The 26,852-nt window shown below is 40.5% G+C and overlaps 1 protein-coding gene across 2 annotated transcripts in view; it reads right to left on the bottom strand.

The window, feature by feature from the left end:
- Positions 1–2,055: 2,055 nt before the first annotated feature.
- The window catches only part of sfmbt2 (Scm like with four mbt domains 2), a 28,920-nt gene continuing 4,123 nt past the window's right edge, over positions 2,056–26,852 (bottom strand). Inside the window, exons 2-22 of one of the 2 annotated variants that reach the window (XM_028433419.1) lie at positions 25,250–25,430; positions 24,507–24,601; positions 21,692–21,932; positions 19,969–19,989; positions 12,991–13,079; positions 12,458–12,707; positions 11,790–11,887; positions 11,430–11,531; positions 10,712–10,735; positions 10,505–10,627; positions 9,896–10,022; positions 9,604–9,717; positions 9,476–9,518; positions 8,272–8,339; positions 5,736–5,875; positions 5,173–5,282; positions 4,210–4,385; positions 3,878–4,047; positions 2,995–3,267; positions 2,787–2,909; positions 2,056–2,698 (exon numbers count right to left, since the gene is read on the bottom strand). In XM_028433419.1, the coding sequence (XP_028289220.1) occupies positions 2,558–2,698; positions 2,787–2,909; positions 2,995–3,267; positions 3,878–4,047; positions 4,210–4,385; positions 5,173–5,282; positions 5,736–5,875; positions 8,272–8,339; positions 9,476–9,518; positions 9,604–9,717; positions 9,896–10,022; positions 10,505–10,627; positions 10,712–10,735; positions 11,430–11,531; positions 11,790–11,887; positions 12,458–12,707; positions 12,991–13,079; positions 19,969–19,989; positions 21,692–21,932; positions 24,507–24,601; positions 25,250–25,340 (2,619 nt within the window). In that variant the 5' untranslated portion in view covers positions 25,341–25,430 and the 3' untranslated portion in view covers positions 2,056–2,557. Of the gene's footprint in view, positions 2,699–2,786; positions 2,910–2,994; positions 3,268–3,877; positions 4,048–4,209; positions 4,386–5,172; positions 5,283–5,735; positions 5,876–8,271; positions 8,340–9,475; positions 9,519–9,603; positions 9,718–9,895; positions 10,023–10,504; positions 10,736–11,429; positions 11,532–11,789; positions 11,888–12,457; positions 12,708–12,990; positions 13,080–19,968; positions 19,990–21,691; positions 21,933–24,506; positions 24,602–25,249; positions 25,431–26,852 lie in introns of both variants that reach the window. The other variant, XM_028433410.1, reaches the window with a different exon arrangement.

Below are 26,852 nucleotides of genomic sequence, written 5' to 3'. Positions count from 1 at the left end.
TCTGTCCAGTTCTTACCAGGAAATGACAGCATTGCTCAGATTTTATGGTGGTCATAAGAACCAAAACCCAGCATTTACACAGCTCTTTGTGCTCTTGTAGTCTCCCTGTTAGCTTGAGACTTAATGGCAGAGTACGTTTTTCAGACTGAGTTGCTTTTTGTTCATATTTTCTTTGACATTTTATGTACGAGGATGTTGTTGGCAGGCCCCTACTTTTTTAGACTTAAGCTTCTTGCACTATTCATCAGTACTGCTGTCACCACTGTACATTTTTGTCACATGTATTTTAGAGAAGTTACTGTAACTTTATCAGCTTTTTTACCCTGTTCTGCCTAGAGCCAGTTGTGTTGCATTATTTATTTAGGAGGGTGTTGCTGTAACAGCAACACTGCTCTGTCAGTCTGCCCTGTATGAGTGAAGCTTAAACAAAAGCGACTGAATCTGGATGTAATCATGAGTGGCCTTTGAATGAAGGATTGCAATTTAATGGCAACGTTTGAGGAATGGATGGCTGTCTCACAGCTTGTATTGATACTCAATATGAACAGTTTATTTCAAGGAAAGAATATAAATTGCAGGCTTTGTTTACACACTTAAGTTTCATTTTTAACACTGATTGGCATTTTGCTTTGTTTTGTTTCGAAAGCTCCTCATTTTATGTGTAATTGCACTGCCTGGTTTGTGTGGAATACATTAGTGTCATTCTCTTTCTTTTTTAACCATGGACATCATACTTTAGTCTGGTGAAGTTTATGTATTAAAATAGAATCATCGGCTGGCCTGGGAATGGCCTGGGATTCCCCCAGAGGACCTGGAGGAAGTGTCTGGTGAGAGGGAAGTCTGGGTGTCCCTGCTGCCCCTGCGACCCGGCCACGGATAAGCGGTTGACGATGGATGGATGGATGGATGGATGGATGGAATAGAATCATATTTGTTTGTAATGATCTTATGATGAGTGTGTTTCAGTCTATAGCAGCTAGCACTATGTTCTCAACACTTCCTCTAAGCTTATTCAGCTCTTATGTACATTACTTTCAGAAAGAAAAATCTCTTTTCTCCTGCATATTTATTCTGACCTGTTATCCAATAGCCCTATTTTCACTGAGTTTGCAAATAATTTAACCTTTTTAGCTGTTGATCCACTACTTTTAGCAAAATATTTCAATTATTTCCCACCATGTTTAGCTAACTTTTATTTATCTGTTGATGAGTTTTGTTGTACCTTGTTACAGATGGTGTTTATCGCTAACTATAGAGAGTTCTCTGCTTAATTTTTAACTAGTCTTCACGCTCTCTCAAAACAGAAAGTGTTCAGCTATCCCAGTATTTGCATATGTTTGGAACACCTGGTTCTGAATCAGAGCTATTTTGCATCACTTTTACCTTATTTATTACCTCATAATACTAAAACTGGTCAAAGGTACATGTGTGTTTCATATTCATGTTCTTTATTTGTCTCCCTTACTGCATTTCTTCTCATCAGTTTAAATAAATCTTTCAGTTGTACTTCTAAGAGGAGGTAAGACAGAACAGGTTGTTTGATCATTTTAACTGAGCAGCAGAGACAAGGAGTGTGGTTCCTCTGTAAACGCTGACTTTGTGCATGAGTGTGTTTGTTCTGAAACCACAGTGAAGTCTGACTTCCTATATCTCACCCTGCAGGAGGGAGCTTCTGTTAACCCTTGAGCCTCCCTGTTTATAGCTACATGGAGTTAATTCGATTCTGACTCACTATTGCAAATTGTAAATGGCATTTTTAAAGTTTCTTCACTATAAAAAGATTGACATTAAACAGAAAATAACAAGAGGGAGAAAAACAGATAAAAAATTTATAGAAATTTATTTTTCTTATCAAAAATATTTGCAACACAATTGCATAGATGGACACAAAATAGCTTACATGATTGTTTAATCAAGAAAAGAGCACAAATATTTCAGGGTGTCATTCTTTGAAACCACATACTGAGGTGTGAATCTGACTAAACACACATCCTGGTTTCTGTTGTCTTTCCGCGAAGAAGGAGTTTATACTGACATCATAGAACTCTCCAATTCTTTCTCCTTATAAATAAGGATTACAATAAATATTCCAAATATATTACTTCTTGGTTTGTTAAATAGATTTCAAATATATTTTTCAGAACCAATTATGTCACACACAGGGGAATACTCTTCATGGTTATTATTTTTTAATTAAATGCTATGATGCTTCACTATCAGAAATAAAAAGTAAGAATAAACCTCAGTCCTTAGCTTCTTTAAAGAATTTCTTCACAGCACATGGATTGACTCCGTGTGTTTTCTTCTGCCAGAGATGGCAGCAGGGACGTGTTTGTTTTTGTTGTGGGTACTGCATAACAACTTCACATTAACGAAATAAAATAAGTTTCCCAGAAAAGAATCCTTCAGATTTTTGTAGGTGAAATATCCTCCTGTTTTCACCTGGATTTCCAAAGCAGCCAATGTCAAAAATATTTTGCAATTTGGAAATCCACCAAAAAAAAAAAGTTTTCCAGGAGGAGGCAGTTAATCCAACATGATTCAACATTCCTATTGATCAGTTGGCGTACTGTCTGTAAAAGGCAACCTTGACGCGCTCTATCTGGTGACACAGTTTGATGGCAGGCCCAAGCTTTAGATCCATACACTCCTGGACTGTAGGTAGAGTCAGCAATAGCAGTGCCTGACCATCAATGTCCTGGATGGGAAGAAACACAAATGTTTAATCAAAGTCTTTGACATCTGCACACAAGCTGGTGTGTGTGTGTGTGTATGTGTGTATGTACCTGCTCCTGGAAGATGTTGGCCAGGGAAGCGCAGTCAGTAGAGTTAATGAACTGGACGACTTCATCTACACTCCACTCCAGGGGGTTTCGGTCTAAAACAAGCTGACCGTCCTCCTCCTCCACCTGAACACACAAACATTAACACACACGAAAGTCACAGAAGCATCAACACCAAACTGACCCAGTAATGAACATGTCTCTGCCTCACCTGCACGTCTTGTCCTTTGGGTGGCTGATACTTGTTGTTCTGATTGTAGGCTGAAAGTGAGCGAGTTGTCCTCCTGCGGGTGCCAGCGGCCTCCTGGCTGCCTGAAGCATTTCCCAAGCTGACCGCCCTGCGCAGCGTCACGGCCCGGCGAGGACGGCTGCTGGTCACCTCCACAGATGAGGCGTCGGTGTGGTCGTCACGAGGCTCCGAGCTAGTGCCTTCGCTGCCTGAATGCAACACCATGTCTTCATCCTCCTCGTCCTCATCACTGTCCTAAAGGTAGTAGAATGCAAATGTCAGCCATTGCTCAGGCATTATACAGCCTGATTTTTAATATTTGGTACATATCACTGCCCACTCTTCTTCCACGGAGGTCTCTGTGACATCTGAGCTGAGCTGAGAAAGAGGTGAGAGGAGCCTGAGGTTTCATTAACGACGTTTGCCGTGAGTCCTGTCCTCAGAGTTTCAGGTTTCCACAGAGAAAAGCTTAGAGAGTTACAAGATGGGGCTGGATTCTCATAGGGATTATGTGTCAAGATTTTTTGACAGAACATCAATAATAAAAGGTTTTTTAAAACTAAACAGGCCAGATGTGTTTGGAGCTTTAGATTGTAATTGGCCAAAACAGTGCTCACAGTCAATTACCTTTACACTAAAGTTTCCCAAAAACAGGACGTCTAACTGAAAGGGTTTACATAAATTCCTCTGCCCTCTGATTAAAACACAGGCTGTTTAACATGAGCGTCATATCCTGCGTGCTCCTCTCTTTCCCACCTCTGTCATATTTTTGGCCAAAGTTTAAAATATACATTGGCCTGAGCAGGAGTGTGTAGAGTATCTGTTAAATTAGAGGAAAATGTAAAGTGGTTATGAGTCATCCAACCTGTGGAGAACCAGCAGGAGTGTAGTCCACAGCGGACGAGCGTCGTTTCTTCTGCACAAAAATGGCTTTTCTCTTCTTCCTGCGGCGCGTCGGCTTGGCCAGCTCTCCCTCCGCTGTCTCCTCTCCTCCCGGGGGCTTGGAGAGTTTCCTCTTCTTCCCATAGTAATACGCTATGGACACACACCAGATGTTAAAAAACAATGCACCCCAAACAACACTAGCTGCTCATCACAGGCAATTATACACTCGGCACAGTGTCACAGGCTTTGATTTGGGTCTTCTTCTTCATAGCTGTGGCGCAGGAAGTGATGTGTATAATTACAGGCACTCACTGTATTTGGTTTTGGTTTGCATGGAGCAGTTCTCTGGGCACTTCTCAGTAATGAGGACAGGGCTGAAGAGGTTCGGGCAGCACTGCAGCTTCACACACACTTTACGACAGAATTCGGGGATCTGATCTGCGAGGCGGACAATCCGAATGGTGGAGCGATATGTTTTCCCTTTATATCTGTAAAGAAGAATAAGGACGGAGGAATGCAGTCAGTCAATGGTTACACTTTTATCTATGAGACCAAGAGATAATTAAAACATCCGTGATCCTTCTTCCTGTGAAAGGCCTCTACAAAGACTGATGATTTCATCAAGTAATTATATGAAAGGTTCCAGTTTTCAGACAGCAGTGTGGACTCAGACAGTGTAGTTGATAAGGTTGCTCTGTGGCCAATTAAGCAATATTCTACTTAATTAATAAGGTCAGGAAACATGAACTGATCTGTTGGGAACACTGACCGGTGACTTCAAATCCAGACAGTGTTTAAAGCTCTGATTGTATCTTTTTATAGTTTTTTTTTATGTTTGAGCAGATGGTACTGATGGAAATCAGTTAATTTTTGGTGGACAGTGTATCTGTGAAGTTGTTTCTTTCTCAAAAGGCTCTGAAGCGCTGTGATATCATAAAAAATATACTTCCTTGTTCAAATGCAATCATAGCACTAGCAAAGTGGCTTATTACAATCTATAAGAATTAGGCCAGAAAGAAGGAGACTTTTTTGATTAGAAAACAGAGATGGGCATGTAGTAATAATTTGGCTCCGTACAGTCAGCAACTAATGAAAATGCAGCAAAAAAAAAGGAAAATGGAAAAAAAAAAAAAAATTCAACAGAGGGTGGTAAAATGGACCTATAGGCCTAGAGCTGATTTTTCACAGTGGAGAAGAGGTGCCTCACTGAAGTAGACCAAAATGAAATATAACAGAAATGCATTCTGGTATGTTGGTGCACTTTTTACTCCTCACTTGGCTTTGAGGGTCTCCTCTTGGCAGTCCCAGCTCTGATCCTCCAGCTCCTGCAGCTCCTTCAGGACTCGTCCAGGCTTGTAGGCGGCATTGATCAGCATGCCTAGTAGCTAGAGGCACAACCAGAACAAATAAAGAATTTGTTAAAAAAGACATTTTTAAGAAGTAAATGCACCAACACGAAGAAGTATCTGATAACAAACCGATAGGATAAACACAGATCACAGATTGTGGACAAAAATGCATTCTCTCTGTCGAACAGACACAGTGCTTGTTCCTGTACATGCACAAACTGTCTCCAGAGAAATTAAGAGGCTGTTTTGCTGAGCAGCAGTGATGGTGTGTATGTGTAAACACACTTGACTGACAGCTCCTCACATTAAAATGAAGGCACTGCTGGGAAACTGCAGGTGGTTAACAAGACATTGCTGTCTCGCCCTCCATCTTTCACCTCCTCCCTCTCTCAATCTCTGTCGGCCCTCCTCTTCCTTTGAGAGTGTGTAACTCTTTGATTAAACCTGCCCCTCTCTATCTCCCCTCAGCTGCTCCTGGCATCAGCCCACCTCTTTAAGGACCAGCGTGCATTTTCCGGGTCCGACAGCCTGCGGCAGCTCTGCAATGCGTCCCTTGTTGAGGTAGGGTCCTGAGAAACAGCGGTGGTTGACAAAAATCTTGGAGCAGCAGTATCTTCCATTGGCTGAGCCTGGGACAGATGAGACACATAATGCATTACACATAAAACAAGCCTGCAGATCATAGAAAACTAGTTTGTGTGCAAGTCTAATCTTGACTTAACACTAACACTGAATAAACAGTAAAAAAAAAATCTATTTTCTGTTTTAAAATGACCTGTTTTTGGGGTCTTGAACTAGCATTCCAAAACTAAGCTTTGTTCTGGGATAAATGCAACCATAATAAATGTAATACGGAAAAACTGGTCAGTATCAGTTTACTCTTAAAAACTTACCTGCAAACCAAAGTTTGTCTAAATGTACAGCATTTAAATAATGAATAAATTATTAATTACTGCTGTGGATACAACATTTAGGTCAGATTTTTAGATTTTAGAATTTTAGAATTTAAAGGAAACAATAAACAAATAAACTAATAATTAATGGCAAATCTGTATTTGTCCTATAAAATGCTATTAGAGCCAAAGCTCTAATGTAAACGTGTTGTGTTTCTGTTGGTTTTCTCTTTTCATGTGTACATTTTCCTGTTCGCCTGCCTAATTATTTGCCTCTTAACCATTTCACCATATAGGTCAACGCAGAGTCAAACAGGGCTACAAGTACATCCTGTCCATATGAACACCCCCTCTACCAGCCGCTGACTGCCGCCTGGAAGCACACTGCCAGGGGTGAATAGTAATTAGGTGAGTTGATGAATATGCATGAACAAGTGGGTGGTTTTTTAAAAAGGGGAATTTGGAAAAGAGGACAAGAGGTCTCTTGGAAACACAGCTCCGAACATACATGTTGTTTACAGACTATGGAGGTATTTTCTATTCACTCATTATTTATTGATTGGTTCTTTGGCTAATGGAATGCATCCAGAATTAAGCAGTATTACCTGGCTGTGTTTTCTGCCTTTTGAATGGCTTTTTTAAACATTGAATGAAAGAGGATATGCTGGAGCACGGTTAAAGGTGAAAATGAAAGTCAACACACCCAAATTGTAATTTGTTTGTAACACTCAAAGAATGTTTAAATACCAGCTTTACCTTATTAAAGATGCAGAGCAGTTAAAATGTCAATATAAAAACCTCATCCAGGGATTTAACATAATATGCTTAAGCTGAAGGGTCCCTTATAGCCCATGTGATTGCCTGTGTGATTGACAGTCATGTGTAATTGTTTGTAAAGCTGGCCCTTAAGTTAAATAATAGACAAACAGAATGCTGCATCTCCGGCTCTGGTTTTTCTTGTTCGACCTGATAAATATTTATACCATTTATTCTTCTTTACAAGCAGTATATTGTATTAAAAGAGCAACAAATAAACTTTAAAGAGGTTTGTAACAAGTGTGTTGTTACAAACTAGTGTTTGTGAAGTGTGTGTGTACACATCTTTTATAGGCTTCTACAGAATCCACATTTTCACCTCCAGATTGTGATCTAGCAAAGATTGATGCTTGACAATGGAATAGAAAATCAGTAGTCTCGTTTGTGATTCAGTGAGGTATTGATAGGCCTCTCCCTAATAATTACCAAATGAGCATGCTCTATGTACAGTAAATAAGACTGAACAGTGATTTGCCACTGAAAAGAAGAACATAAGCTGGACTGTCTGTAGAATAGAAAGAAAATATAACAAAATGAAGTTTATGCTTCAGGACTAGAGAAAACAGAAAATATGTGTGTGCCAAATAAAGTACAACTTCAACCCCCATGCACCCAGAATGCACTGTTAGTGCTAGAGCTTCAGTGCACTTCAGTGCTAGAGCAAACTATCACTGTCACTCTTTGCTACATCTGTCTCAGTCCGCTGGCTCCTCCTGTTTCCTCTGACTATGAAGCTGGTATTCAGCACAATGTGTATCATCCAAAAGAATCTGGCTCATAAAGCTAGCAACTCAACCAGCTGGTACTGGGTATATCTGCAACACTCTTCTTGCTGGCTGTAGTATCCTCTTCTTCCTGTTTATACCTCAATTTGACACACAAGTAGAAGACACTGCTATAAGTAGCCCTGGAAACTGCCATTAGGCTATGAAGTCTACAACAAGCAAGACAAGAATGTGCAAGAAGCATAATTTGTAGTTTGTACTGGGTCAAATGGGCATTTCCCTTTAGAAAAGCTCCAATGTAACTTCCTGGCATGAAGTAATTGTTTACCATAAGACTTTAGAAAGCAGGAAGGCCATAGATCTGAATATCTAATACATAATCAAACAGATAATGAATTATAATGGGGATTTATGGATAATTAATTAAGCCTTTAATGGCACTAATAGGGTCTGTCTGTCTGTAGGTCATGTCTCGGAAAAGGCTTGTATGGAGGATGAGGAAGTGAATTAGTGTCTGAAGAGTGGGGCTTCCCCTCACCTCTCATCATAGCAGCTCATTAGCATTAATTACAGGATGTGGCTTTTGATTACCTGGATCCATGGTGACGGGCTGGCAGTGGTTGACAGGGGCCGTCTCCACCGGCTGGGCCGGAGCCAACCTACAGGAAAGGGCAATCAGTTCAGTCAAGCTAATCAATAAAATTATCCCAACTGATCTAATCAAACAGGAAAGCAAACGTTATTTCGATCAGACTACACAACAGCGAGCGCAGAGGCAGTCAGATCAGGTGAGCGCAGCAGGAGGTGAATGTGGGGGTATTGATAAAAGGATTCCCCTGAAGGTAAGAAATAGATTTAGTGGTGAGAGGGCTGAACACCTCATATTTCTGTTCTCTGACCACCGTGCCCCCTCTGCCCTGCTTGTATTCTCGAGGCCAGAATGTGGGTAACGTGTCATTTGTCAAAAAAATAAGCGCCCTAGGAAAGCAATTTCTGCACTAAAAAGCCACTGTTTCAATTAATGGCTGTGAGTGACACAGAGTGAGGGAGGGAGAGGAGCCCTGAGGGTTCTCTAAAGAAACCTGGACTAAAAACCATTTTCCAGGCCACAGTGAAATGAAACAGGTGGTTAGAAACAGATACACATGGCCATTATTTCAGTGTTCTCCGTTTAACTGATTTTAGAATTGTGGAGCTTTTATTGTGAAAGTCTTTTTGGCTGTGTAGCAACTAGTACAAACACTGTCAGAAGTCTGAGTTTGGAAGAGTTAGTAGAGGATCCAGTCACACAAGTCTTTCACAAAGGAGACCTACTGCTTCAGTTTTGTTTTTGCATCCAGGTCACTTACATTGTGTGCTTTTATTTTATTGTGTGTGTATTGTGTGTTATTTTCAGTCTCGGTTTGGGTACTAGTCAACAAAAATAGGATGATACTCTCTTACAACCAACAGAAGCTTAGGCGAGAAGGTTTTTTTCAAGCCTTCTCAAGAGTGCTACATTTGGAGCTGTTCACAAACATATACAGCTATCACACATTTTTATTGGTGGTGGGTTTTCATTTTTAAAAATACTGTATGTCAAAGCAATGATGTCTAAACACAGTTTAATCCTCCAGTCTTAATCATACCTCTGTATACTGAGACATATGTTTGTTTAGATCTTCTTACAGAAGGAGAAGAGAAGAAAATGGGGCCAAGTTTTGGCTCCTTACTAAATATCTGCATAAATTACAGGCAGCTTTACTTCTGCAAAAATCAGCCATGTCTCCAAACTCCATGTCTTTCAGATTCTTACTGTTTCTCAGGCTGGACCACAGCTATCTTCTTCTGCTTCTGGCCTGCAGAAGAGAAATTCAGAGACTTTGCATTAAGCTGTCATTCCCCTGAAAATATATGTGTGTGTTTATTTGTATGTGTACATACAGACAGGTTTGAGCAGAGGGGTCAGAGGGTAAGCGTTGGCCTCGCACCAGCCGACAGGGAAGATGTCCATGGACTCGACGTCCACGATACACTCTGACAGGGGCTTCGGCACACCTGGAGACAGGTAGACAGCAGAGAGAGGAAGGGTGAGGGAGCTGTCGCTTGCACACACACATACACACAGCACACACAGACACGCACAGCATTTGAGTTTCACTGTGAAACACAGCAGGAGTCCTCTGACACTTAATGCTCACTACACACACACACACACCCACACACACGTCTGTACCTTCCAGTCTGAGCCACAGCAGGCGTCCTCTGACCTGTGTGATCTGAGCCACACACACCTCCGCCGGCCGGTGAGGGTTCACCGCCTCTAGCCACGTGTCCTTGGCAAAGCCTCGGCTCTGCCATGTCTGAACACAAACACACACACAGAAGGACGGGAAGAGAGAGAAAGTTTGTTCTACATGCAGGACATGACGGCTTTAAAACAAGATACGAGGATAGTCATGTTACACTGTGGTCCAACAACGTCGTGTTAAGGATCTAAATCTGTCTGAGTGAACAGTGGGAGTTTTGAGTGTGACTGTTATGAAAATTCAAAAACCTGAAATTTCCTACACTTGCAGTTGTGACTAAATGTGACTAAAACAATATCTAATAGTAGATAATATCAAGGTATGTCAGTGAGGTTTATCCATGTTTTTGTTTATATCTATGTAAATCCACAGCATTTTTACAGAAGAATTTACTGCTAGACTGTTCCCACGTGTTTGGTGAAGGGGCCTTCTGCAGGCTTCACAGCTTTCAAATTTTGGTGAGTCATTATTCATATACTATTCATCAGGAATAATCCTGGAAAACACAAAAAAATCAGTACTGGCTCCGCTCTTACATCAGGAAAGCAGGTGTCGGGCGCCGCCTCAGTCCCACTCTGCTTCAGGTAGTCGGCCCAGTCAAAGTCCTGGCCCTCGTAACCCGGAGGCCTCTCTAGAGCCAAGCCATTCTTCAGACACCACTGCACAGGCAAGATGCCATGTGAGTTGGCGTGACATACAACAAACTGCGGCTTAGAATCTGCAGAGAGATCATCCAGTGCTACCTGGAAGTAGAACTCATTGTAGACCTGAAGAGGAAACAAAGAAGATACATTTCATTAAATAGAATTCTAATGCAGCTGTGTAATTAGGTGTTTAGTTGGAGTTTGGCGACCTCAGATGAGGTGCAAGACAAATGCTTTTCTCTGTTTTATGAATGTTGTAATATGATACTGGGGCAAACATGAGCCTCAAATTTGATATAGTGAAATTTCATTTGTCTCACCTTTCATCCAAAAATACCCAAATTCCCTACTTTGTGTTTAGAAAATCAACATAAGCCTGGATAAGTTACAGCATTTTTGAGTCTACTGGTAGCTTCAAACTCCTCGATTGCGCCACACAGCAGTGATTATTGTTGTCTTTATTCCAAAAACACAGGATCTGCATGTCACACAGTAAATGTCCTCCTTTATTGTTAAAATATAACACAGCACGGATGCTATTATTTAGCCTTGCAACAAAGAAAAATGTGCTCAAGGATAAAAAACAAAAAACAAAACAAGTCAGCATTACTGGAACACTGAGATTCAGTAAAGTTGACGCTCCATGGAAGTCCCTTCTGTGGAATCTAAAAACATGTGAAACAAGGCCACAGCCCTGGGAAAAAAAACTCCTAAAAATCACAATACTAACAGCAGCTGAGGAATGCTCTGGGGGAGGAGCCTGTGTGATGACTATATTTGTATTCCTGGAGATTTTAACCCCTTCAGTCTGACTCACCTTGGTGACAGAAACAGGGCAGATCTGGAGCTGCTCCCGAGGAGAAACCATCTCCAGCTTCATGCCCGTCCTGAAGGAGTGCTTGGGCAGGTCTACGTGGTCCTGACACAGTAAAGTCAAGTTGTTTAGATAAATGTGCTCCACTTTAGATAACGCGTACACACACACACACACAATCACACACACTCAAAGACCATGTAGGTTATGCAGGTCCTGTCGGATGGGCATGTATATCATTGAGCACTGAGTAGAGGGTCTATTCTAGAGTGACAACTGATGTTTATTTGGCTAGTGGTTGTTCAGTGTGTGCATTAACATCCCACCACACACACACAGTAGGAAAAGCAGAAAGTGTGTCACCTTGAACACTTCAAGCGGCAGCGGACTCTTCTGTCCATCCAGTCGAGCATCCTCCAGAGCATTTTCCCAGTCGGGGGCATTCTTAAGATACCTGAGCTCTGAGCAACCAGGTGTGATATAAACAGATTAACATGATCCAATACAACATGTTTAAGTTAAACATAGTAAATTAAATAATAATTAAAAAATCCAGTGTGTAGATTATTTATGTAATGGCAAAAGGTTGCATAGCTGTGTTTAGTATGTTTGCGACACCACTTACATCTTCTTAAAAATTAAACTGCTGTTGTTTTCCTGGCTGTATAAAAATGCCATTTTGTGTATTTTTTATTCATCATTTCTTAAAAAGAAAAGGGTGACATGATTTTTTTTTTGTTAAAACAAAATTGCCAAACATGTCATCTGTAATATTTTAAATGTAATTATTTCTTACTTTTGTTGTTTTGTATTACTGGTTAGAAAAACCAGCCAATACAACAAAGTTATCTCTGGACTTTAGGGAAACTTTTTCTAATGTCTGGTTGCACTAAACTCTAGGCGTACATTTTAATATATATATATATATATATATATATAGACAAGATGCACACACACCCTGTAAGTAACCATGTAAGAGAATCAAAGTCCCTCTGTGTCACCAGGCTCAGTCTAAAGCCGCTAACACTCACCTGTTGGTGGTTGTAAGGTGAGGCGGTTTTCCAAGGCCCAGCCGAGAGGCTGTAGCCTGACATCGAGGTAGAAGAGCCAGGTGTCCTGGGCCTGGTGGTCTTCAGAGAGGCCCGCGTAACGCAGTCGGAGCCTCCCACCTACATTCTGAATTACTCGGACAGGCCAGTACAGAAATGGGTCCCAAACATCCTGAAGCTCCAAGACCGAGCCCTCCACAATCAAATCCACTGTGTTCTTACCGCGTAGAGGCTGAGGAGGGGAGACACAGGTTATTTATGCATAGATATGCAAACCTTTTATCTTATTGAGATAAACCTCATTGGGAGAGCCATACAGTAACAATAAGCAGAAGTTCTTACACAAAACTAGTTTCTCAACGTTGATTTAAGCAAGATATTAATGATCATGTTCCCATGAATTCAAAATTGAAACACGGTTTATGTGTTAATTAAAGATAGAAATCTAAAAACGCGTTCACAATAAGTGGAACCTAGACCATTAAACTTTTAAAATGTGGTGAATACACACTGACCCCCTCTAGCAGGTTAGCCGGCGCCGTCCTGGAGCCAGTCAGGTCCTGAATGAGGAACTCCGTCCAGTCGCTGTATTTCTCTTTAATGGCTGCAATCATGACATGAAAAAAAGCATGTAGACAACCGCAGTGTGGAAAGTAAGCGTGCTTTTGTGTTTAATAATTAAGTGTGTGCCACTACAGAGCATGTAGTCACCAGAGAACGCGGCATGCATGAGTTAGTGCATGAACACAACACAAATGCTCCCACTGATGCAGGTGTTTGAGATTTTTTTCTAAGCCCCTTGTCACACAGTCACAGTGGGCCCATTTGTCAATGTAATATAAAGTCCTGCACCTCTATGCAGACATCACACTCATGACTAGAAGCAGAGAACTCAAATATGTTTTTGTACTGAAAACATTGGTACTACCAATCACACACGATGCATGGACAAATGAAAAGTTCAAGGTCTGACTGAGTTTGAGTTTATAAAGCTTCTGGAATGAATATTACAGATATTCTCTTTGAATCTGATATTTTTGGAAATCGTTTTGCCCTTGAAAATCCTTAGTACAATAATTATCAGTCATTGATGCCACGCTCTCTTCAGTCTTTACTATAGGCCTAAAGAGGATGAAAAAGAAAAAACTGTAATATCTGGCAGTCCACTTCAGACTTAAACACATCAAAATAAAAAACACACTAGCTGATCATCATTTATATGTTTGTGCAGAACAACAGCTGCAAAGCCCAGACTGAAATCTAAATTGTGGCTTTTTTAGTGAGTCTCATTATTTCTCTGCAGAGTTGTGGGAACTGTGGAAACAGAAACTGGTCTCTGATACCAAAGGTTACTGGTATCTGGTTACTGGTAACTTCCTCAGTGAGCAGTAAAATGGTGCTTGAATTCAACATGACTGTTGAGGCTGAGGTCACGCTGACATGAATTCGTGTCAGGTTACAGACATATAAATGCGGGGCAGATTCAGAGTGACACTTAAAAACAAAACAAAACAGAAGTTTAAAGGAGGAAAACAAAATGATTTATATAAACAATAATTAGAGATAAAAAATAATAATTAGACGAACTGAAACATCTCACCAAAATGCCCACTAGGTTTTAGTTTTCATTTGTCAAAATGAAACAAGATGGCAAACAAATAATGATAATACAAAAACAAAAATTATAATAATAGAGGAGTCATCTAAGATGTAGGGGAATTATTACAATGTCACCTAGGGCTTCATTTGATGGTTTTTGTTTTTCATTGTATTTTACTATTCAATTGTAGTCGTGGCAGTTATAATCCAAGCTGTTATACTAAAAATAATATATATATTATATATGAAAGTTGTGCAGTTGTAGCATTCCCTGATTAGTTAGTGATGTCAGTAAAACAAGAAGGAGCACCTGTGCTGGTTTACTGCTGCTAGTGCTTATTTGGCAGTTCCTTCCCATTTATCAAAATTACTTTCAGTTACTGGAAGAATTATTTTAAGCTGTCTGCGCCGCAGAATCACTCCCCAGTAAATTGGTGAAGTAAAGTTTACAAAAACATACCTACATTGTTAGATAAAGAATAAACATAACCTGTTAAATAAAACCTTGTTAACTGTGTATGGGCTAACATCTCCTATGTGTTTTTTTATGCTTCCTGTTTCCCATGGTGCCACAGTGTTATATAACCTCTGCTTTGCTTTTCATTTGCTTCTAACCATTGAATACCTTTTTTATATATATATCCTTTCTCCTCTTTTTCTGAAAAACATAGGCTTACATTCAGAGGAATGTGTTGATGTTTTTCCTGTTAGTCACAAAAAAAAACTCAAGACACTTGTTGAAGTCACTGAATGTTGACAAATGAGTCAGACTTGCAGAATGACTGTGCGAGCTGTGAGAGCTGACATTCCCTGCAGCACTGATTAGCATCTAGCTGAGGTGAAAGAGAAATATATAGTCCATACACTGAAGCCCTGCTGATAGTGAAAGGGGAGTTTGTGGATTTAGATTGTGTTTTTGTGTGAACAACATGTTCTGTGGTTGTGTGGTGAGGACTGGGTGTGTGTTTATATGGAGAAAGCACACTTGAAGTTTTATTTGTATTTTTTTTTAAGTTGTCAGGAAAAATAAAAACGAAAGCAGATTTTGAGATGCAGCGTAGCTGAAGTTTGGATTATCAGTGGATATTACATAGAGGGGCTTGGAATGAATGCCACGAGTGCCTTGGAGAGATTGTCCTAAAGTATGTGCCATCTACGCAAGTGCACTGCATTCCAGAAAGAAAAACACACCGGAGGCCCTCACATGTAATTATGACGTCGGCAGACAAATCTCACATCTTTCAAAACAAAACAGAAATTAGGTGTGGCCAACATGATCATATCTCACCTCTCTGACAGACTCTAAAAAGACAATTTACCACTGTAGACTGTAAACAAAGATGGTGTCAGCGCCCTAAATCGCAGATTGTTTTTTCTTTTGTGAATGTTCATTCATGTGAACGAGTCAGAAGTTGTGGTTTTAAACACAGACCTTCAAATATTTTAACAAAAACATGTTAAAATATAACTCAACAAAGTGACTTTTTGTTAAAAGATAAATCAGTGTGTAGTTCTGTAAAAATGTTGCAAATTGTTTTGTGTTGCTTTAAACAGCAGCATCACTGACACTTAGCGCCCCAGAGGCTCAGGATTTAAATACATAACTGACTTATGAGACCGAATCAATAAATCCTCTCGGACAGGGAGGAGCAGTTTTTCCTGTGACAGTAACACAAACATGTCTGTGGCTCTGACACTCTCTGTTTAATAATAGTGCTTTTTCCTGTAAGACTTTTCTTTCCCTGCTAGTGCTGCTGGATGTTTACACACACACACACTAATACACACACAGACTATGTACACTGCGCTGCGTGCAGAAATAGATAAACTATTTTTACAGATCCTGTCGAGATTAGTCATGAAGCCATTTACAGCTTGGCTGAAGCTGCTGAAGCTACAACATGCAAACTTCAACCTCTCCCCCTCTCTCCCTCCCCTCCCCCTCCTCACACTGTATAAATAATTATTATTTTTCTTCATTTCCATCACAGACACACAGAGGTGAAATCCTGACTTTCACATAACAATAAGTGCATAATTAACCTTGAGGGAGATCCTCTGAATGCACCCCTCCTCCCCTCACACAGCCTGCCCCTCTCTCCCTCTCTCTTTCTCCCAAAGGCCCAGGTGGCTGAAGTCCCCAAGCAACAACTTCACATAAAAACAAAGCAAATATGAATATATATGTGTCTGGATATTTGCATATTCTGCCAGTTCCTCCTCTCTGCAAAGAAACTTAGCTCACTTTGTTTTATTTAAAAGCTTCACTTGAGATAATCAGTGTTATAATTAAAGAAGAAGGATCAGCTGTGTGTGTGTGTGTGTGTGTGTGTGTGTGTGTGTGTGTTTTTAGCTGCGATCGCTGCACTGCAAAAGATTCTAATCAGAGTTAATGGGAGCAAATTACGCCTTGATTCCCCCTCTGTCCTCCTCTCCCAGTCATTGCAAGCTGGCATGGAGATGAGCAGCACGAGAAGAGGACTCAAATGTTCACTTAGCTGAGTGCAATGACCGCGGCATGCAGAACGCCACGATGCACCATTTCTGTGTTTTATTGAGTGATGTGCTGTGCTGTGTTTGGCTGGACACGTTTGGACACCATATTGTTAATGTTTTTATAGCCTGTTTCATGGCCGGATAGGGGATATTAAAGCAATTTGTGTACATATGAATTACCTTAGCGACTTGTTAGCGGTAAGTGCTAAAGACGCCCACAGGAGCACAGTGAAAACAAGTTTGTGCTTCTCTTGCCTTTTAATCCAAAAAGTCTGTGACAGAGAAATACACTTTTCTATAATCTGCACAACCATTGTGGTGTTAATCTGGAGGATACAGCAGGTGGAAAGCCTGTGTGAATCCAACCACCATGTTTTACAGTGTTACTTCCTATGAGCACTTAAAACATTTTACTGCCAAACTAAAACAATCCAGCTAAAGATGGAATTGTTTATTTATTGTGCAATAATTCTATTTACATGTTAATTCTTACATTGCATAATGTGCAGTAACAACATGGTGTTTACATTACTGTATACTGTTCTTTTATTACAAGCGTTCTTCTTTTACTTTATTTTACTTTTTATTTGTTTTTATTACTATTTTCTGTGCTACTGTCGCAAATCACCTCCTGCTGCTGTGATATTGCAAACTTTAGACACAACTCCTGCTTAAAAAAAAACCCAAAAGCCAGAAGGAACACACTTTGTATAAAGGCTAGGAGGGGATGGATGGGAGGATGAACATGCTGGTGCAAGCAAAGGAGGCCACACTTTGCTGATAAAAATAATGATAATTCAAAATAACTGGCACCAACTATAGCTAATCTGCAGTTCAGCAGAAAATTCCAGTTAAGCTCTGGTGTTACGGTCCAAGAGTGTGCTTTTTTGTACAATATGGTTGCTGGATAGAATTTTGATTACTAGACACCTCATCATTGCTTGATGAGTGTTCATTATAGTTTGGTAGCATACAACAATCTGGTGATTTTAAATATAAATAGCTACAGTTCTTTTATGAGCATCGGTCTTTAGCAGAAGAAAAGTGATTTAATCACAGATTGTGGAATATACAGCCCATAATCTCAGTACTACAGAATGAAACTATGAAAGCATAAATGCACTTTTAGCATAAATGTTTAAAAGTAGAATGTGTCTTGTGGGTGCAAGCATCCCACCCGTCAAACCAGTGCAGCCCCTTTTGCATCTTTCCTTCCACAATGCAATTCTTCCACTTGAACCACACACACTACACCTAACGCACACACAGACAGTGCAGAAGACAGGTCTGTCTCAGAGCGACATCGCTGTAGGCTCTAGCAGGAAACCGTGTGGTGAATTTCATTATGCAAACGAGCGAGCAGCTAGCATACCACATGACCCAACTTGTGTTGTAGCCTTAAAATAAGTATTTACATGAATGGACACACACATGCACATGCGCTCACACTGAAAAACTGGCATGCAGAAACTCATCTCTGTATAAACAAGTAGTGCGTTTTTAACTTAGTGTGATGTAACTTTAGGGGGAGAGGGACAACACAAACCGTCTTTCAGTTGACTTTTTAATTTTCTACAAATGAGCAAATTATGCAACAGCAGTGCTCACAGTGCTGCAGACTCATGTGTCCGTCCGTCTTGCAAACAGAGATGCTGATTAATTTGTGCTCTGATCTGATGAACACAAAAGCTTTGCTGAACGCATCAGTTGAACTGAATGAGCTCAGAAAGTGGGAGAGTGCATCCGTGGGTGAGCGTGTTTGACAAGGGATTTAGTTGTGTTTACTTTTTGTGCTTTGTCCAGTAGAAACACTTATTAAATCCATTTGTATTCATGTTTAAACAGAAGTGGAAGTGAGTCTCAGGGAAATTTTTGTCTTCCCTTTTTCTTTTTTAGTGTAACATGTTGTGTTTTTATATTTTTAAACAGTATCAGGAGGAGTCATTATGAAACTCTAAAGATCACAGTGTGGAAAAATCACAGCCTCCTTTTTTAAGTCTCTTCTTACAGCTTTAGTTTTATGTAAAAGCTTTCACCAGATCTTTTTTTATTTTTATTATTTTGTAACGGCAACACTTTAGCTAGTAAGTGGCGAGTTCTGCCTTTGGCCAACATCGCGACAGGTTTGAGGGCCAGTGTGTAGCATTACGTAGCAACAATTTGGGCCATTTCCATGGGAAGGAATTCTGCTGAGTCAACTCTTCACAAAGTCTCTCACTGCAGCTGCTTTCACTCAGTGTTGTCATCAAAACTGCATTTGACACAGGTTGTTACAGAATAATGGCAAAAACCATATCTGACAATAAAAGCTGTAAATTTACAAGGTAAAAAACTTTATCCAAACTGATGTGCTGCATTCTTCTGGTGTCAGCAGTGTGTGTTCAAACTACACATGCTCATAATAAAATGCTTATTTTGGACTCAAATCTATAGAACCCACTCAAAACTAAACCTGACTGAAATGTAGTAGCTTCATTAGCTCATCCAAAAGTAATGCAGGCATAATGTGGGCAGCAGCTGCTGAGGTTGAACTTATTTCCTCATATATTTACGACTTTCATGTAAAAACTTTGGAGTTTTTTTTTTTTGCAGTATTTTCCCTCAACCCTGCTCAGGTTTTTGTAATAACTATAACCTATATATGTATATATGTATATAGCCATGATTTAAACTTTCAGTCGACTGTTTAATGCGATCGTCTCTGCTGATGAGCATTTGTCAATATGTTTAATACATTTTCAAAATATTTTTGATAATCTTATCACAGATCAGAAAATCCAACATTAATACATTTCTACTCAAACCTGCAAAGTCACATCAGGATAGATGATACAAAAGCATCTTATCTCATCAAAGCCTTCCACATAATATAAAGTATTCGCAACTACTCGGTTTTAATCAATAATATGCTTCTTATAATGAAACAGGCTCAGCAGAACAGACCGTTTAGCCACTTTACTTCTAAAAGTTTATCACACAGTTTTTGACTTCTGAACTTCACATGGACCACTGACCTTTTTCTAACTGAGGCCTCTTTATCAAAGAGTTCTCACTGCTCTGCTCCGTTTTGGGCGAGTTATCACTAGCGCACAGCTTGATCATAGCAGGCACAAACAGCAGTGTGTGTGTGTGCATGTGTGTGTGCATGTGTTATCACTCTGCTAAAAGACACACTCACTCAGCTAAAAAAGTCACATGCAAGAAGAGGCAAGGCATGACAATAGTGAGCTGTGAGGTCACTGCCTGTAGAGAGGTGAAAAGAGGAGGAGGAGGAGGAGGAAGCAGCACACCATACATGCAGCCCTGAGGCCTAACAGTGACACAGTGTTGATTTCATCTTAGCTGCTATAGTGAGCCGAGCAGGCGAGTTAGTCAGAGGCACTATTAGAGCCGCTTACCTTTTCTTAGGTAAATGTTATCTGAGAAATAAAAAAAAAAAACATATAAAACAGGTGACTGTAACACAGCTGCAAGCAGTCAAAAATACACTCACACTGACATTGCTGTCATGACAACTAAGCACACACACACACGCACACACTCACTGAGATGTGCATACCATGATGCAAATCCTTGAAATGAAAAAAGAAAGTACTTTTTTGGGGGGGAGGGGGGTCATATTCACAAATTGATAGAAGCTTCTTCAGGGAGTAAAGAACGGCCTCCATTACATGATTCACGCCTCGGTTTGCATCATTTAACACGCCGTGATGTCAGCTATCCATCAGCATTTTAAAAAGGAGAGGAAGTTTGAAATGGGCACTTTCTGAGAGGCACATAGAGAATCTTTAAAAATCAACTTCAGCTGCTGCTACTTCTTTGCTCGATTTAAATTCAAACATGAAAAATATTTTAACCAAACACCAACAGATGTGAAAATAGACCAATAAATTAAATTTGATGTGTGTTTTTAAGGACTTCTGAATGCACTGAAATAATAAAAACAATGTCTTAATGTTTTGAGAGTGTATTCTTTAGCCTCTTGTCTAAGAAAACAAGTAAAATGAAGATGTCAGCCTATATTTTGTGAAAGTGTAATGGCTATTTTTACTATTTTCTGTCACTGGACTGATAATAACGGTTATTATTGGAAGACCTGCATCTGTCATGTCATGTCTGGTGAGTCAAAGCACAAAAAGCTATTTCACTGCAGAATGAAAAGCAAATTAAATCTGTTGTTTCCGGTGAGATGTAGACAAAGTGTCTTGTGAATACAGATCAACGGGCTGCTGCGCCTACAAAAAAAAAGGAATGGCGAGGACACCTGAGTCAGGGTGGAAACAAATCCAGGCTGTCTCCACAACAACCAAGGTGCAAGCTATCCATCGACAGGCGAGTGTTGGAAAAAAAAAATGGCCTGAGCAGGTCTAGGGGGTGAATCATCTATCTGCAGGTGGAAATGTCTGCTGTGAAAGCTAGGCCAAAGTTTTAACATTGTGAAGAATAGATTGGGAATGATATTTTTTTGAAAAGGTGGAGGCGAGGAGTAGGAGATGCTCTCAGGGGCAAAAGCTGCCCATTTTGACCTGAACGGCGTGATGGCGAGGGTGTGTCAGTCAAATAAATGGCAGCTGAGCTGCCCTAAAAATCAAAGCACTTAGAGGAAAACCTGTCTTTCCACTGAGTCTATTGAGAGCATTCTTTGAAAGGTAAAGATGGGAGGAGTGTGTGTGTCTGTTTCAAATGTAGAAACTGAATCAGCCACCTTATGTGTTTAACTCTGCTCTGAAGCCTTTCACAACTCATATTTTAGATCCTAATCTGAATTATAAAATACTACAAAAACCAGGTTTGTCATTTTAGTTTAACAAAACTGAGAAAAAGGTTTTTCAGTTTTTTTCTTACATCTTAAAAAAATGCTATTATTTTAACGGTCTTATTGTAAAAAAAAAAGGGTACGGTCTGATAATAACCTTGTCACTTTGCCAAAGTTGTTTCAAACATATCTGTAAGTTGACCTGGAGTCCATTATTAACTGTGTTTCTTCTGAGATTTTTAACATCAGCACGCCGATGTTAAAATGGACAGAATGTTTGTGCCAAATTCAGAGAAATTCCATTGTGTGTGTGTGTGTGTGGAGAGAGAGAGGTTCAGGTGTGCAGTGAAACTATTTCTTCCTACCTTCCGGTGGCATTAAGGTTTTGTTGTTCTGGGCGCACCAGCCCACGGGGTGTAGCTCAGCTGTCATAACGTCGCACCAGAAGTCGGCCTTGCGGTCCTCGCCGTATCCACTGAAGCGGAGCAGCAGCAACTGGCCGCACGTGGTGATGATAGTGGCTACCCAGTATGTGTCTGGGTTGCTCTTATTGGCTACTTCCAGCTTCATTCCTGGCTGGAAGCTGCTCTGCAGGCTGATCTCCACCTGCAGCAGATAATTAGGATTGTGTTTTACTACCGACACATTGTGTTGAGTGTTTACTAAAACCTGAAAAGAAAATGTATAAACTTGTGGCTTTTAGAAAACACAGAAGGAGTTTTAAATCTGCCCATGAATGCAGCACATTTCCACCATAGCCACAGGCTGCCATACAACACTTGAGAACGTTACAAGCCCAACAGGATGTTCACATTCAATGCTCATACAAACACACACAAGTGCGTGCACACACACTCACGAGTGAATGGAAAAGCCTACATCTTAGAAATAAACACAATACAAATGGCCCCGTGACTTCCTGCTACAACAATGCAAACGTGCTGTATCACACTGGCTGGCTTATGTAAGAGGGCTATGGGCAGCAAACTGTGTGTGTGTGTGTGTGTGTGTGTGCGCAGGCCCAAGAGAAATCACTGTTTCAATTTGTCCAGGCAGCAAGAGAGGGAGAGAGAGAGGGGGAGAGAGAGCTGCACTTTAGTGAATCACATTTTTTCTGGGGAATTCATGGTCTGTTTCCAGTGACTCAATCCACTTACCAACAAGGCAATTTAACTTCTCAAGAGACCTCTCCCGCTCAAATCACCACCCAGGCAGTACGTCCGACATCGGGACACGCTGATAAAACCTATGTATTGTAATCTCGCCCTTATTGCCCTCGTCGTTACAAGTGATTTAAGAAACTGAAACACTGTCTTCTTCCTCCACCTTTAGAAAACCATCCTGCCAGCAGCTGAGCTCTGTGAGCCTCATCGGGGCAGACAGCTGCTCTGCCAGTCAAACACAGAGTCATCTGAGGTGGATAAAGACCTCACATCCAGGATCAACTGCATTCGCCCATCTGGCTCTCTCTAGTGATGTAACATGTTAATGGGGGCAAAGCCTTATTACTGTTTGTTTACAGAGACATTTTTGGGAGAAGAATGCTCGAAGTTTAGAAATTTTGCCATAAAAGTCGACATCGTCTCCATCACTGTGACACCAAGTCAGTTCCTCTGAACCTCCAACCTTGCTAGCTACTTAAAAATGCTTACTTAAACTAAAGTCTCAATTAAAATCCTCCCAAAATGAAGCACTTTCACTGACAAGGAGCTGTAAAGAGACCAAAAAAAAAATCACTCCTCGGTACAACTAGCAGCCATGACTGACTCATATATAACCAGCAGTCACATGACAAAAACTCAGCAAGTTATTGGCTGATGTAACAGCTTCCATTTATTTTTTTTCTTTCTTTGTAACTGTGCTGTACTGAACAAAGACATGCTTGAGTTTTCTCTATTTTTAGCTTTGATTGTGCTGTTTCCATAGAGGTGCAGGACTTTATATTACAACGAACAATGAGCCCACAAAGGCTGAAACACATTTTCAGTCAGTCATTGTGGACTGGGAGACATTAAAAAGGTTATCTTAAAAATTTGTAACCCTGATTTAAAAAACACAGACTTTGATCGATTCAAAGTTATTGCAGTTAGAAGCCACCCTGGACACCGGATCCTTCATTTTCAATTACATAACATCTTCCACTGAAAACCTCTCTGGACTTTACCGCAGGCTCTGACATTTACATTTTGACCTCAAAGAAAAAGCATTATATTTATATCATTATGGATATATTTAGGCTCATTCAGCTTTGCCTTGATAACTACATTTATCATTATTTTTGCACTACAGTGGCTCTGCTGAGCTCAGCATCATCAGGCTGAAAAACAACAATGTTTACAGGAAAATTAATTAGCAGATTCTGTGTTATTTTGGGGGAAAAGCCCCATAATTCATTTAGTCTGTCCTCAATCCAATCAGATGCTGAGCTAAGTTAAAAACTAGAGATGCATGCTGTTTATTGTGTGTTGGACACCCGGCAGAAGCAGGAATGGCAGAGTTTAAGCAGGTGGATTTGACATGTTAAACAGGTTGCACAGTTGGTGATGGCATCAGCTCTGCTGACTTGGACTGCAACTGTTAAACTAACTGATTGAACTATCTCCACTGGCAGCGCTAACATTGGTGTCACAGGTTTTCTGTCTCCTCAGCTCCAAAAACCACGTGTCTGTGATGCTCACGCTTGATCAGACAGATAGATCATTTGAAACAAATTGCAGCATGATACTTTAAATATTTAAGTACTTTAAAAAAGTAAAACCTGCACTCACTTATTAAGGTTTTATGTCAGTAGTAGGGGCCAATAGGAATGGGCCACAGATATGGCGGAGGCATCTGGCATCATCAAGAACACCCTTTCTTTGTTTCCTTGTCAATAGGAAATTTTTCAATAGGAATCAAGAGCAGTTTGCACTTCATCCCCTGTTCACTAAATATTTGAAAACGACCTCCATCACACAGGCTTGTCTTTATTTGTATCTAAAAAAGGACTTGTGTGTCTAAACAAAAGCATAGAAAGCAGCATTAACACAGCTCTACGCTGCCTTGTCTCCCTCCAACACATCGTTAAAGGATCTCTGTGTGTGCTACTTATCTATGAGGCTGTGTTTAAAGGATCACAGAGGGGTGGAGATTAAAGTGTGAGGTGTGTGTGTGTGTGAAGATCATACACAGTCAACTCACATGCTTGAAGGTAGTGTGAGGGGCGGCGATGGCTCCCGTCTCATCCATGTACTCCTCCCAGTTAAACTCCGCCTCTTCCTCCATGGACTCTGCATAAACAAAATCCCTCATAAATCATCAGTGATGAAATGATCCACCTTTGCCACAGGGGAAAAATGAGCTGTCATGGTTAAGTGAACAGATAGCGATTAAACAGGAAATTTACAAGAAATTATCTGGATTGTGTTTGGGTGTGGTGGTGCCTCTCCTGAAAGTGAGAATTGTTCAGTTTGCCTGTGGGAAACATCGCATGTATTCTACTGGTGTGTGAAGCCTGTGTGGGACTCTGGAGACTCCATCAGTGTGAAAGTGTGGGACTGAACCTGCTCTGTGTAATGAGAGCTGATGTTACAGTAAGGAGATGAGGACACCTTCATTAGAGCAGTGGAAAACTTGATGTTCACGTGTTTTGGAACATATCTGCCAGTATCATCTTTAGTCCACTTATAAACACACATTTGCTGTGAGTTCAAACATCTTTGATGACACACAAACTGTTTCTGTGTGTAACTGACAAGCAACAGTGTGTTGTGTGTGTGTGTGAGAGAATTATGCAGTTGGCCTGTAGACAAACTGAACTAAAACATGTCTTAAGTGTTGAGCCTTACAACTAGTCTATAGTCTGAACAAAGTAAAGCAACAAATTCTTGAATTTTAGTTTTTGTGATCTGATCTGATGCAGGAAGCTTCTCACTGCGTCTCACCTGTGTTCACCTCTTCCTCCTTCCCATTGGTGGGATAGTGTGACTTCACTGTAGTCAGGGCCAATGGCTGCTCCTGTATACGAGACTGCATGTTGCACCTTTCACTTCCTTGATGACCTTTGACCCAAAATGTTTCAATTCTTCTTCTTCACTGCATCTCTTGCTTTCCTCAACAATGGCCCTGCAGCAAAAGTGATAAGATTATCAAGTCATATCAAATGTTTCCAGGAAACAGCAAATTTTTTTTACTGTGTTTACTGTTTTCTGTGTTTCACTTTCAGTAACACAGAAATAATGTAAGACAAACAAAAATTCGCAGGCTCGCTCAAATTAACACCCACGCTTTGCTGAAAATTTCCTTGGAAAAATCATCTGGCCGACAGGAAGCCATGCACTTTGCAATTTCTTTAGAATAAACAAAAGAAGAAGTGGGCGGTTAGCATGAACAGCCACTATATCTGTGCAATGCCACCTCCACAACATTCAAGACAAATCAGCTGGGGGGAAAAACACGTTCTCAGCATCATTGACGCCAAGTTTAAAAAAAAGCAGTATTACACTGTGCTGTAATACTCTGCATGCCGGCTGCATGTATTTACATACCACTGCAAAACTCCATCAGATAACTAATCTGCGTCAAACAAAGTAGAAAAACTTGACTGACATAAGTATGACAACAATTTAATGTCCTTAGAAAAATTGTATTAGCAGTGAGAGTAATAGAGAACAGACAAATGTCACTGCTGCTTAATATAGAAGATAAAACAGAGGAAGTGTGGTTGTGCCTGTTCAGTATGGCCGGGCTGTAATGACCATCACTTGTTGAACACTGTTAAATGAGAAGTAACATACAGATTTTCTCTTTTTTCGGCAGATTTTGGAGCATACCCTGGAGAATCCTCTCCAGATGGTCAGTGCAAATAAACATATACATAATAGTCTGATACAGACAGGTAAGACGGGTCCAGCGTCACTAAGTTGCAGAGCAGAGGTGAGACTCTCCTCTCAATCCGTGGCTTATGAAGCCACGGATTGAGAGGAGAGATACTGATTTATTGATTACATCATCTTGTGAGGCTTTAAACAGGCTGACTGGGAGGTAAACTCCTTCCAAGTCCAAGTTCTTGTGGACTAAAGTAGTAAGGACTTCACTGAGATCTAAAAGTGACCAGGGAGATCATTCAGACAGAAGATGACATGTTCAAATGCTGTCAGATTCATAGAAAGAAGTCTGAAAGGCGCTACAGAGGTTTTTTATTTCAGGTTGTCCTTTTCTGCATCAGAAAGCAAATGTTATCTTTACCTGTCTAGGACTCCATCATTGTGTAATTGAACCAGAATAGCATTAAATTTCAGCGAAAATATGAGAGCAAAACACAATTGGTCCTACTTTGGCTTATTTGTGCCATTAAAGACAAACAAAATAATGAACACATCAACATGTAAAAATCATCAACATCTTCTCAACAACAGACCATGTTTATCAGCTACTTGGTGGCTGTCCTTGGTCATGCGGTCACATCACCAGTGACTCACTCACCAACTTCCCACTTTCATCAACCTGGCAATTAGCAGTGAGGCAAGCAGCCGTCACACAGCCATC

Source organism: Parambassis ranga, chromosome 2 (assembly GCF_900634625.1).
Source record: "Parambassis ranga chromosome 2, fParRan2.1, whole genome shotgun sequence".
Classification (NCBI taxonomy): Eukaryota; Metazoa; Chordata; class Actinopteri; family Ambassidae; genus Parambassis; species Parambassis ranga.
The sequence above is the reverse complement of the archived record's forward strand: the minus strand, read 5'-3'. Positions and strand labels throughout refer to the sequence as shown.